The 14,603-nt window shown below is 36.6% G+C and overlaps 1 protein-coding gene across 1 annotated transcript; it reads left to right on the forward strand.

Moving 5' to 3' along the window:
* Positions 1–10,918: 10,918 nt before the first annotated feature.
* On the forward strand, positions 10,919–12,083 carry LOC116258055 (F-box protein At2g02240-like). The gene is made up of 2 exons (XM_031635131.2): positions 10,919–11,063; positions 11,415–12,083. The coding sequence occupies exons 1-2, from the start codon at positions 10,963–10,965 to the stop codon at positions 11,797–11,799; spliced, it is 486 nt and encodes a 161-aa protein (XP_031490991.1). The 5' UTR covers positions 10,919–10,962; the 3' UTR covers positions 11,800–12,083.
* Positions 12,084–14,603: the final 2,520 nt, after the last annotated feature.

Below are 14,603 nucleotides of genomic sequence, written 5' to 3' on the forward strand. Positions count from 1 at the left end.
AAAATTGCTTCATCGTGCACAGGAATGACATTGAACCTCAAATAAAGGGCAGCAAGGAGAGAGTTTGCACATCAAAATTTTTGTTTGTGATGCGGAATAGTTGAACTTTGCTAGCCACGATTTGGGGAGCAGACCTGTCTCCCCTCTTCCTTCAATAAGAGAGCTTAGCCAAAATCTCCATTTCCTGTTGTTAGCACCCATAATTATGGTGGAGAAATCATTGAAGTCAAAGTGTCATAGCATCCATGCTAACATCACTATCTCAGGGAAGGGAGATATTGATTGGTGGCAGAAAGGATTTTGTATGTCAAAAACGTCTTTGGCTCCCTTGACATTAACTACAACTCAGCATGTACCATTAGTTTTCCTAGAGGCAATATGGATATTTCCTTGGTCAGGGTGAGTGGTTAACCATTTGCCTGGAAGGATGCCAAATGTGGACCAGGTACACATTTCATAAAGTTCCTCAGGCTGGCTATCAAGTATGGCAGCAATACTACTGACACTGTCCAGCCATATCTGAGAGCACATCAAGTCTACAGTTCTGCTATCCCCCCCCCCCTCCCAATGTAATCGCTTGTTTCACCAGTTCCATATACTCCAAATTACAGTTTGAAAGCAGATCCTCCAGCAACATGCAACCCATCCTCTCTTGAAACTGCAGCTGTACCCGTGCTTTAATTCATTAATGGTAGTTCTTCCTCTCCCTAGTTTCTTTTCAAATTTCTTTGAGACCAAATTCCATATTTTCCTTGCAAGACAGCAATCCAACAACACATGCCCATTTGACTCCTCAGCAACATTACAAATAGGATAACAATTTTCTAGAGAAAGGCCTCTCTTCTTTTGTCTGTCCTAAGTAGACAGATGCCCATTTATGGCAATGTAAGTGAACCAATGGCCACGAGGATGAACGTCTTTATTCCAAATAAATTCCCTCCAAATTTTCTTAGGCCACTTCTCTCTAGTATCCTCCCAGGTATCTCTCACCTTAACTTCAAGAGCAGGCCTCCCGGCATAAAGTAGTACATCCAAGCCACTTCCCAATTGGGGTTTAGGCATATAGAACCTACAGAGCACTACACCGAACTCAGGGACAAGGAAGTGATCAAATTCTAAAATCTGCTGGATAGTCATTCTCCAAGATTCTTGGAAGAAAATTTATTCCTCTTCCAGGAGGGCATCTTCCAGAACATGATCTCCCCATTTACCATACCAATAGCTTTTCTCGCCTCTACCAATCTGCCACAAAGCATCGCCCTTAACTGGATACCAAGCCATAATGCAGTTCTTGAAAAACCAAGAATGTTTCTATTTTGGTTTAATAACCCATAAACCCCTTGGTGTAACGTATTTCTTGTGGCAATATTTGGCCCAATTAGCTTCATGAGCACAGATGAAAAGGGACCATTTTACTTGGCATGCCCTAACCCATTCATCTAGCCGTATTAAGCCAGCTCCTCCCTCCGAGTAAGGTTTGCAAACTTGATCCCATGCAATCAGGTGCCTTGGTGTAGCGTTCACATCTGCACCCCATATGAAGTTGGCCATGGTTGCTGTAAGAAGCCCGGATACCTTCCTAGGAAGAGCAAAGACTAACGTCCAGAAGCCAATTACTTTGCTAAGGACGTGCTTGAGGAGGCAAAGTCGTATTGCTAGGAGACGGTGGTCGACTTCCACAAGGAAAGATGTTTTTTGACCTTGGTGAGGAGGGGTTGGCACCAATCATCCTTTAGTTTAGCGAACAAAGGCAGCCCAAGGTAAGATGTTGGGAGGGAGTCACAAGGCCATCCAAGAGTAGAACAAATCCTGTTTTTCACCTCAGACGGCACTCGTCAGAAAAAATATATATTAGATTTTGGGGAGTTGACCTTTAGACCTGCATTGGTCCCTAGGAGTGGCAATGTATCTTGCACTTGTTCAATCGAAGCTTGCAAAATATTGCTGAAAAGGAGAACATTATCTGCAAAGGCAAGAACGAGGGGGGTGTGACCCACACGAGGAATGAGGGGAGGCTTGAACAAGTGATCTGCCATCCTCCCTGAGATAGCCCTGCTGAAAATTTCCATAGTTACAATGAAAAGATAAAGGGAAAATTGGAACTCCCTCGTGAAACTCTCCATGAACCCCATTTACAAAGGTCGAACCAGAGGTGGAGGTGACACATGACATGACGTGCGTAACCCATGCTTCTGAAAATCCCACCTTATGGAGAGCATTTTCAAGAAATTTCCAATTTACCAAATCATATGCTTTAGACAAGTCAATTTTTAAGTAGCAAGAAGGCTTCTGGATTTAAGAGAGTGAAGTATTTCATGAGATAATATAACATTTTCATAAATAGAACTGCCTGGGATGAAAGCACATTGGTTTTTTCCAATAATCTTTGCGAGAATGTTTTTCATCCTATTAGCCAACAATTTGGACATAAATTTATACATTGAGTTGCATAGAGCTATCAGACGAAAATCGGTGACCCTTTTGGCTTTTTCATGTTTAAGAATAAGAGCTATCATAGAATCGGTGACCCTTTTGGCTTTCTCATGTTTAAGAATAAGAGCTATCATAGACCTGTCAGCCTTTTTTACTAGATTCCCTAAGTTCATAAAGCTACACATGACCTCAAAAATATCATCCACCTTTTGGCTTTCTCATGTTTAAGAATAAGAGCTATCATAGACCTGTCAGCCTTCTTGACTAGATTTCCTAAGTTCATAAAGCTACACATGACCTCAAAAATATCATCCTCCACTATATTACAATAAGATATAAATAAAGAGGCAGGAAAACCATATGGATCCAGTGCACTGTCCAGGTCAAACTCGAAGACATTGTTTCACCTCCTGTCAAGTGACCGGTTTAATCAAACTTTGGTTTCTATCTCTGAAACGATCTCTCAGTCCCATAGACCTGGAAGTATCTCCCCCGAGCCATCTGTAGAGCCAAGAAGGTTAGAAAAATAATTGGAACAAATTGGTTTAATCATATCTTGGCCACCAAACTCCAACCCGCCTTCTTCCATTGAAAAGATTTGGTTTTTGGTTATGCTTTATTTCCATTTACTTTTACTAATTACTTCTGCTTAACCCTTTTTGGTCAAGAACATTATGTTCATCTAAGGTCATGTCCAAGTATTTAGGGAATGATGATAACAATAATACTATGGCAATTAGATACCATGTCAAGTATATTCAGACACTCTTGGAAGCATTTCAGTAAAAAAAAAAATGTTTTCTTTATTAAGCTAATGGACATTTTTCTTCTGGTTAATCAACTTGCTCTTGTATGGTTAACATGGCAGAATAATACGAGGCATATATGCTCAAGTTGAAAGTAGGGATTAAGTGGCTTGAATTCAGGTTGGATCCAGCCTTTACCATGCACAATCTAAACCTAACAGTGTTTCATCTTAAAAAAACGTGAAACATTATTTTAATATTGTCATGACACTTACTTTTGCAGCAATCGGATTATTAGAAAGAATATTATAAACTAAATCTATTTCATACTACAAAAACCTAAGCGACTAATTTTTCTCTAACCCTTTTATAGAAGAAAGAAACAAAAGAATAGACATGTTTTTAACATTTTACGAACCTTCCTATAGAGTAACTTTGACAAAAGTTGAGTGTTGATAATGATAGAAGGTATTTGCCTTTGTCTGCCTTTATTACATTTTCTTGAAATGCTAAAAAGAGTGTCAGTCTCTCCAGAAATAATAAAAAGAAAATGGATAATAAAAAATAATTGGCGAAAGTGCTTTCGACAAGAAAATTCAAATGAAAGTGCTTTCGACAAGAAAATTCAAATAAAAGCAAGTTTAACAAAAACAGAAGGTGAAAAGGGAAAATGGAAGAGTATGAAAAGAAAATGGTCAGAAGCGAAAAGGCTAAATGCGCCTCAGGCTGAAACTAACATCATGAATAAAATGCACCTTTATCTTTCCCAACTCTAAAACGATGGAAACAATAAAAAAGGGAAAACAAAAGAAAAACTAATAGAGAATGTAATTTTGCTGCGTCACTTTTCAAGGAATGTAGGACTGATCCATCAGTATCATACAAAATAGGATCTCCTCATAGTCAATATAATAAAGATTTTGCACATTCCAAAAGGCCGTGGATCCTGCTTTTCTTCCAAGCGTCAGAGGAAAGCCAGCAGATTGTGGATGACGATAATGCTCTGAGAGGCAGCTTTGAAGGAGCACGAGCAAGATTGGATGATGGAGGACAGTGCGGCATGCAGAGATCGGTGCAGCATGGGGAAGGCCTTACCAATAGGATTTTAAGGGTAAGCTGGTGTAAGATCATGTTTTTGGGTTTTAATACTGTTTTTGTAATAAGCAAAAATGCATGGCTCTCGTAGCATCATCAATTTCATAATAGAAAAATCAACATTTTTCATAAAAACAACTTGATTCAATGTATGTTTACATCAAAATAGTTTTTATAAATATGTTAAGTTATTTATATTTTATTTAAAATAACCTTTTAGCAAAGACTTAAAGGGTCTGGTTTTTACCAATTTAGCTACACTCCTATTTCCTAAGCTCGAGCACATAAATAAATTAAAAAAATTAGCTAGAACTTAAAATAACTTGATTAACGTCTTTATCTTAAGAAAATTTCGATTAGCAAGCGGGCTGGTTTAATGCTAATGGCGAACAACCTTAAAGAATGTGCTGAATAAATTCTCAATGGCAAGGTCAAAGTTATCTAAAGAAAGCAATATTGAAGGAAAAAATCAAGGCATGGGGTCACTAAACTTAAATTTCCACAATGATCAAATGGCAAGAACTGCGGCCTTCTTGTTTTTAGTTGGAATACGAAAAACATTACAAATTATTTAGTTTTCCATCAGTCTATATTATTTGGAAAACACAAGGAAAAAAATTGGTTGATGATATTATACTAGGTGAATATTTCCAATTATTCTATATTAGTTGGAAAAGAAAAAGCATTGACTAATGATAGAGGAAGGCCAGCAACCCAATCAAATATGAACAATGACAAATATTGGCAAAATTTCCTGAAACTTTCTGAATTGTTGTGGCAGTTAAATTAATCTAATTTCATCATCTCATACATCACGAAACATCTCTCTGTTAATCTAGCAATCATCCTTTGAGATCACTATAGAAAAAACATGTCGTTGTGATGACAAAAAAATATCGGTAAAAATTGCAGAAACGTCAATAAACCCTTTACTGATAGCGCAAATAGTCTTTTTATTATTGTGTTGGTGTACGTAGCACCAGAATTGTAGTAGCGCTCGGACTCCTTTTTTACCATAGAAATAAGGAGTAGCAGTTTGAGCAATGGAGCAATATAGGAATCATGGAAGTATATATATATATATATATATATATATATATATGTATGTGCGTATTTGAAGAAGATCCAAGGTTGACAGAAAAATAAGGAATAAAACATATGAACTAATACGGACGAAAATGGCCCATCACTTTTTTCTAGTTTTTTTTGCAACTTCTAATGTGGAGAAGATCCAAGGTTGAGATTGATATTTATTCGCTTTGCATTCTGTGACACACACACACATATATATATATATATATATATATATATATATATATATATATATATATATATATATATATATATATATATATATATGTGTATATATATATATATATATATATACACACACATATATATATATATATATATATACACATATATATATATATATATATATATATATATATATATATATGTGTGTGTGTGTGTCAAATTCGTCCAATTCAAAAGAATGTGAAGAAGACATTAAAAACAAGTAAACCAAAAAAAGGGAAAAGAAACATTTTGTGCATTTTTTCACGTTTTTGCATTTTTTTAGTTGTGGGATTTTTATTTGACATTTTATTTTTATTTTTTGATTTTTTTTTAATTTTCTGAGAAAAACACTTTGCCATATCATATTTTTTAAAATATATAGATAATTTTATTTTACGTCGTGACATGCAGGTTCTTACAGAAAGCGGAGTTTTTAGCGGCCAAATGCCAGAAGCTACAGATTCCAGCCACATTTGGCACAACAGCACTCGACAAAGGTGCCAAATACTCTGTCCTGTATTGCTTCAAATTTCAAGATCTGCAAACCGCACCGGAAACCCAACCGGCGAAGGAGGTGTCTCTCTCAGACAATTGTGAACCCCTACCAAAAGGCATGAAAGTGACGGTCTCTCTCTCAGAAGAAGATGGGAAGATCATTTGTAGCGGCCAAGCGTATCTCGCTCCGGACAGCCTTGACCTGATAAAACAGGACGGAGAAGAATGGCTGGCACTTGAGGTGGGCAGGTTTCAGTTCTCTAACATTTGTGGCGATATCACCGCTACTCTGCAGAATGCCGTTGTTGGTCCATGGAAGATATCCCTCGTGTTTGCTGGGGTGGAGATCCGTGTGTCTCCACTTAATTGATCTTAAGTTTAGTAAAAAATGGAATAGCAAGTGATCAATTCCCAACATCATCATGATTATGAACACACGCGGGGGTCGACCTACACATCTAGTACATATATATACGTTGTGTCGTGTCTCGTGTTTGTCTGATAGTATGGTAATGGTAATATGTGTAGATCCACACTAATATGTTCGATTTTATTTCATAGCGTAAGTCTGTTGGTCGTTGTCTACAGTTTGATTTGGACTTTGGGTTCTAGACCAATTGTCCTTGTCTAGTAGTGGTCATGCTTTGTGCTGTTTCCTCAGCAATTAATAAAGTGGATTGTTGGTCTTTGTTTGCATCTCATAATATTGCATGCTTTAGCCTCAGTGGAAGCTTGTTGAAGAAAGTAAACTTCTTGCTTTGATCTACAATACAATAAATATTTCATTAATGGATATGTAGAAAGAAAATCATTTACAAGTTTTCCATGAAATTAGCCAATTAAGGGAAATATTTAACCTTAGACAATGCATGTTTTGTAAGACGAAAGGTTGGACCATTGTTAAATGATGACGACATTTGACTTGTATGGGTAGGCAGGGCTTTTTTTTCTCTTTAGCTGATTCTAAGATTTTTCTGTATAGCGACAATATCGATGCAGGTTTCTTTGAAAACAAAACACTTTTAAGAATTGCAATCTAGCCATCCTCCTGCTTTCCGAGAACCATTTCTCCATCATCTTTTTGAAGCCCATCTCATGGAAGAAAGTCTCCGTTTGGACAAAGAAAGAAGTCTTTTTGTGCAGACTAAGACTAAAAAAGGAGGCAGTGCAGAAGGATTAATTGTGCTTCCAATGAAGGCCATATGTCCAGCAACTGCCACAATGCATGCATTGGTAGACGATATGTCCAACAACTGCAACTCCATATTATTTGTATCAAAAAAAGCAAATGGTAATGATGAAGTAGAAGGCTCCTTTGAATTTACTATTCTTATAAGGTAAATTATCCTTTTATCATTTCTAGATCTACTAGTAGTTTGGGAGAGCAATATGAGTATTTCATTTTACCGCCTAACAGAAGGCCGAAGACCCACCATTCCCCCTCTCCTTCAGGGTCCAGGCGTACTTTTGATGCCTTGGTGAAGGCACCCCTGCTATGCTCCAACTTGCATATCAGTGCTCTCTTTTAAAGCACAGACAACTGATGCATCAGAGATTCAAAATGGAGACTGGCCGCCTACTAATCTTTGTCCCACCCAATGCTTCAACCCCATTGGAGAAATCTAAGTCTACTAATAGCTCTTTTGATAAGTATTATGAACTCAAATATCGATACATCATCTTTATCCTATAAAGATTGTTGTAGAGTTTGAACTTCAATTGATTTATCATTATTGTCTATTCAACAATGTAAACCCCAGAGTTTCCCTGCATCATAACACAAGTTGATGGTCAAATGAAATGTTCAATGTTTTTGACGTCTTAAAAGAATTAATAGGGAATGAGTTGACATACAAGTATATAACAACATAATGACCGTTAAGTATATAAACTGCATCGAACGACAAAGAACAAGATATTTGAGCGGTTCTATTGATTGACGTATTTATCCTAAGAAAATTTTATTCGTCTAGCTGGCTAGCTGGCTTAATGCTAATCGAAATCTACCAAAAAGGATGTTTAAAAAGATTCTAAATGGCAAAGTTAAAATTATCTGAAGAAAGCAATATTGAAGGAAAAAAGCATCGCCAGCATCATTAAACTTAAACTATTTAGTTTTTGATTCGTCTATATTATTTGGAAAACAACAAGAAAAGCATTGATTAATGATATTATACTTGGTAGTTAATATTTTCAATTAGTTTATATTAATTGGAAAACAAAAAACATTGACTAATGATACAGGAAGGCTAGATACAGGTCTGCGAGCTGCTTTTTCTGCAAAGCAATATAATCAAATTTGATGGAACTTTGTGAATTGACGTAGCAGTTAATATAACAATAAGTACGATCTATACATCAGCATGTGTTAACCATCCGGTTGTGAAGATGATGAAAGTAGTCATTGTTAACCATCCGGTAGTGAAGATGATGAAAGTAGTCATAGGCAAAATGAGTTTTTCCAATCAGTGAAAAAGCTGTCCATTTTTTTTCGATTGTTGGGGGAGATGACGAAGTACTACACTATAACATACACACGTTATTTGAAGGTTTCGTATTAGTACCAATTATGGTAACTGTCCACGTTGATGACAGTAGTATGCCCTTTAATTGGAGATGGAAATTGGCAACTGGTTATATGTATATGGCCGTGCAACTTTGCATTGTGCATAGGTTCATGTGCATGACATCTACCCATAAGACTGGGTGCATAGCTTGCATTTCTTCAAATTTCCTTTAAAAAATTGAAACCATCTACAACTATTGATGCTGATACCGTACAAGACTGATGTGGGTGTAAATATGTTTATATTTTTATTTTTAAAATCAGCTCGAAATATTTTAAAATATCTATTAAATTCAAAAGGTTGATAGGTATCGGCTTATATATGCTGTATCATGAGCAAACTAAGGCATACATCGAATGCGAAGCAACACTTCATCATGCCTAGTCTGAAGTTAGATTGACCAAATATTAGATCTAGTGCCATTTTACGTTCGAATACACAAGCATTTTGTTGGAACTTGAATTGAGGCAAATTAAAAGATTAGGTACCCGACGACTTCTGGTCTAACCATGGTTCTTTTGGGACTTCAGATCCACTTCACTAAAATCATTTTAATATCATTTTCCTCTCATACATCATGAAACATCTCTATGTCAATTAAGTAATCATCCTTTGAGATTTACATTTGAACTTACTATAAAAATACTTGTTTTTACTTTACTGATGAAAGAAAAACGTCAGTAAAAATAGGAAAGGCATCAATAATTTTCATGGTAGCACCAATAGTTTCTCTGTTGTGGAGTTGCTAATCTTAGCATCAGAATTTTCGCCAAAGAAGTGAGGAACAGCAGTTTGACTTAGAGCCATAAAGCTCAAACTTGTAATCATCGGTATATCATTCAAGAATAATATGTGTGTGTGAGGTTGCCTGTGAAGCCAGTTATAGAGTTAGACGGTGAATGAAAGAAGATGGCTTTGATGCTGCCCATAGCCCACCACCGGCCGCTCATGGGTACCACTCTTTCTTCTTCGACAAAAAGTCAAGATGCTATTGGAAATAAGGACACAACTAATAAACTTAAAGTCAAAGTTATCTAAAGAAAGCAATATCGAAGGAAAAAACCAAGGCATGGGGTCATTAAACTTAAATTTCCACAATGAACAAATGGCAAGAACTGCGGCCTTCTTGTTTTTAGCCGGAATACAGAAAACATTACAAATTATTTAGTTCCGCATCAGTCTATATTATTTGGAAAACATAAGGAAAAACATTTGGTTGATGATATTATACTAGGTTAATATTTCCAATTTTTCTATACTAGTTGGAAAAGAAAAGGCATTGACTAATGATAGAGGCAGGCCAGCAACCCAATCAAATATGAACAATGACAAATATTGGCAAAATTTCCTGAAACTTTCTGAATTGTTGTGGCGGTTAAATTAATCTAATTTCTTAACTCTCATACATCACCAAACATCTCTATGCTAATCTAGTAATCATCCTTTGAGATTTACCTTTGAACTCACTATAAAAATGCTCGTTGCTGATGACAAAAGATGTGGGTAAAAATTGCAAAAACGTAAATGAACCCTTTATTGATGGCGCCATTAGTTTTGTATTATAGTGTTGCTGAACTTTAGCACCAGAATTCTCGCAGCGCTGGGACTCCTTTTGCCATAGACCCCACGACTTCAGGTCTAACCAAAGTTCTTTTGGGACTTGAAATTTGATTTAGGACACGAATTTAATCAGATCCACTCACTAGAATCATCTTAATATCATTTTCCTCTCATACATCATGAAACATCTCTATGTCAAAGTATTCATCCTTTTAGATTTACATTTGAATTCGCTATAAAAATACATGTCTTTACTTTACTGATGAAAGAAAAACGTCAGTAAAAATAGGAAAAGCATCAATAATTTTTATGTTAGCACCGATAGTTTCTCTATCGTGGAGTTGTTAAACTTAGCATCGGAATTTTTGCCAAAGATGTGAGAAATAGCAGTTTGAGTTAGAGCTATAAAGCTCAAACTTGTAATCGTGCATATATTATTGAATAATTAATTTTTGTGTGTATGAGGTTGCCTGGTGAAACCAGTCATGGAGTTAACAAGGTGAATGAAAGGTGCCTCTATGATGCCCATACGCTCATGGGCACCATTCTTCCGCAAAAAGTCAACATGCTATTTGAAAGAAGGATGCAACTAATAAATTATAAGCTCAACGTACCCTTGAAGTGATGCATGTTCATGAATTTTCAAGTCTGCCAAACAGGTAAAATAGCAGATCTATTTAAACATCATCACACTCAGCAATGGATCATCAATCTTCAGGCAGGCCCCTTTGCTTCATCTCCTTTCTTCTTGCACCCCTTCAGCTGCCATGGCCGTTTTCCAGTCCGTCGTTCTGCCTCCTAAGTCTGTTTGGGTTTGCTGGGCAGACAACTCTAAGTACTGGAAGGTGTCTCCTATGCAGAACTCACGGTCTCTCTCTCTCTCTCTCTCTCTCTCTCCTTCAATAGCCGAATACCAAGGATGTGCCACATGCGGTGTTCACCTGTTCGATTCCCATCAGAGCGGGATTTACTATCTGTCTCTAGGGCGCTTTAGTCCCAAGGGATGTAACATACTTGGTTAGCTAGAATGTGACATATATTGTCTCATTTCATCCTAAAATGAAACAATTATTCTATTAATATCATGATTGATGTTAATGGTATGTCGGTTTACATAAATGGTTACCAAATCTTCTAAACCCAAAAGATTTTATATGCTTATTATCCATGACGATTTCGTCTCGTTGACAATATGTATGTATCACCTATGTTGTGGCAGGTTCTCACAGAAAGCAGAGCTCTTGGAGGTCTGCTGGCTGCAAATCCAGGGCACGTTTGATACGGCAATACTCGACAAAGATACAACATACTCACTCCTCTTTTTCTTCAAACACAATGATAGAGCATCAGGTTTAGGAAACGGAGCGGAGGTTTCTCTCTCACAGAAAGATGGGAAGACGATCTGCAAACGCCAAGTGCATCTGAAACCTGGCAGCTCCGACTTCATAAAACAGGATGGAGAAGAATGGCTAGCAATTGAGGCAGGGACGTTTCAGCCAACTGGCATTACTCCCGAGATCAGTTTTAATCTGCTCGATTGCAGCAGTAACTGGAAGAGTGGTCTCGTGTTTGCTGGAGTGGAGATTCGTGCTGTCTCCACTTGATCTTTATAAGAACGAGACAACAACTTTGGGTCGGGGGTTCTATAGCGTCCGTTTGCTGTCACGTACCGATCTATATTGTCGTGTTGTGTTTGTATGATGGTAATAAAGTGGGGATGTGTAGACCCACATTGTATTAGATTTATGTATTTTAGATTTCTGTGGATTCCAAAATCACCAAGTCTAACAAACATGGATTTTGGGTCCTAGACCAACTGGTGCTGCTTGTTTGTGATCATGTGTCGTGCTGTTTCTTGGGAAATAAAGTGAATCATTGGTGTTCTTAATTTGCATTTCATTATTCTTTAGGTTTTTGCTCACCGAATCCCGTAAGCCGCTATGTATTGAGCATGGAACGGAACGTATTTATGATAATAATAATTTAAAATTAATATCTGCAGATGTAATTACAAGTTATAAATTCACTCAACAAACTACGTATGCATATCGTGTTCAGATCAATACATACTTATGACTACCATCATTTAATTGAACCTATATATATATACTTATAAGTTAAATTTATTTGATAAACTGTAATTGAGTAAATGAACAACTTGAATTCCATTAATAGTGTTAGACAATGCCAATATTTATTTACACAAACCAATTAAACCGATTTAGTGATCAAGCACAACCAATTAAACTGATGGTCCGAGCTGAGTGACAGTACGGGATAGAAAAACGTCAGTAAAAGGTGGATTCGGCCTAGCTGTTCAATGAAATATGCAGTAGATCATGTGAATAAAGATTCTGGCCTTCACAGACGCTGAAGCCTTAGTGTCATTGATGCTGTACACAGTCTCAAAAGATCCCAGAAGCTCTGATAAGCCTAGGTTAAATAGCAAGTTGCCAAGGTGTTTGATGGTGATTTGTGCCTGTCTATACTTAGAGATTGCTGGCCTTTCTCCATCATTATGTTTTGCCTCAAATGCTGACAGCCAGCTCCATCCGCTCCCCATGGCAACACTGCTCGCTCTGTATTCTAGAGGGATAAAAGGTTGAGTGAGGGCTTCGGCTTTTTGTCGGGCGGTAGGAAACCCCACTCACCCAAAAATTTAACCGAAAAGAATGGCATGTTAAAATCATAAATGACCCCAACGATAACAAGCTATAATTTGTTCAGTAAAAAACAACCAAAATGAAAACCACCTTACAAAAAAATTGTGTTCGTACTCTTTGAAAAAAGTTTTGTGGAGGCTGTAATTTAGGTCACCTAGTGTTTTCCCAGACAAGAATCTGCAATGGAGAAAGTTGATTACTCGAATTATACTTGTAAAATCGGGCAATTTCACTGTCATAATCTTATTACAGCGGTTCAATGAAAAAAAAATTGATTCTTATTAGGCATTGAATCAGCGAATCCAGGTTGACTCATAAGGATTTTAGTAACACAGCCTACCTAATTGGATGAAAGGATATTGCAACTAATTAATTAATCGCCAACTTTAAACTTGTCCTCTCATATTTAGTACTAGAGAAAAAGCAGGCATAATATACACATCATCTGCTGCCCCTGTTTGAAGCTGGTCATATATACATTGTCCCTATGTATGAAATTTCATGTTTCATTTTAATAACGACAAAAAATGCCTATGTTTAATACAAAAGGAAACTTTTTTGTAAAGAAAAAAAAAAACCCAAAAAAACATTTGCAGATTGTTACGACCAACATACTCCTTTAAGCAGTAAACATCATCTCGCGCTTATGTTTAGTGTTAGTTCATATATCCATTTGTTATCTCAATATCTCATAAACCTTTTGTCATCTCATAAACATTATCTCCTACTTATATTTATCATTATTTCATACAACCACATTCATCTGTTATTTATTATCTCATAAATCTTTTATTATATCATGCTTATTTGTTATTTCATACATATTTGTTATCTCACGTACTTGGGCATGAAAATAAATGTGTCTATTAATAATATAATCCACATCCAGCATATACTTGTTACATACATGTGGGCAACGTACAAAACTCGATTCTACCCGAGTCCCTTTTCTTCTGTCCGAAGTCCCATAAAAAAGCCTGATCGAAGATAAAGATGAAGGTGAAATGGTTGTCCCTTTTCTTCTGTCCGAAGTCCCATAAAAAAGCCTGATCGAAGATAAAGATGAAGGTGAAATGGTTGTTGAAGAATTGCATCCCCAATGATGATATCGTGGTCATGGGAGAACGGAAACTCAAACATTTTCATGATAGCAAGTGAAAAGAAAGAGGTCGAATTAAATTTATGGTATGATATGATATGTGAAATATGAGCAAGAGACCTATTTCCAAGGACCAAAGCAGTAACTGGCATCAGGTGATCTCCTAGTCAGAGACTGCCATTAATGAGATCGAATTACATGCACAGGCCTGGTGTGTATGCAATAAATGCACACTCAATAAGAAGAGAAGTGGGGTTGGGGTATTTTGGAAAATTTATATTAAGATATGTACATTTTAGGCTTCTAACATTTTCATAAACTTCTTTTCATCCTTTTTTTTTTCTACTTTACCATGGGCATTTTGGTAATGTAATGGCGTGTGCATGTAGCCACCTTCTATAATTAATAACTGCGTTTCATTTAGGAGCACCAGGACAGATCTGTCCTGTTTTGATGTATTGTCTTTTTTGGAGATAGGATGAAGAGTTAGACCAATATTTTCATCTTACAAACCATTATCTAAGATTTCCCTTCTGTTTGCTAATTGCATCGAAAACTTGTAAATGATTTTCCTTCTTGGTGATCAAGGTAAGTTGTTAGCCTAACGAAATTTGTTTGAAATGTGAAGATAGTTAACAAGGATTGT

Source organism: Nymphaea colorata, chromosome 7 (genome assembly GCF_008831285.2).
Source record: "Nymphaea colorata isolate Beijing-Zhang1983 chromosome 7, ASM883128v2, whole genome shotgun sequence".
Classification (NCBI taxonomy): domain Eukaryota; kingdom Viridiplantae; phylum Streptophyta; class Magnoliopsida; order Nymphaeales; family Nymphaeaceae; genus Nymphaea; species Nymphaea colorata.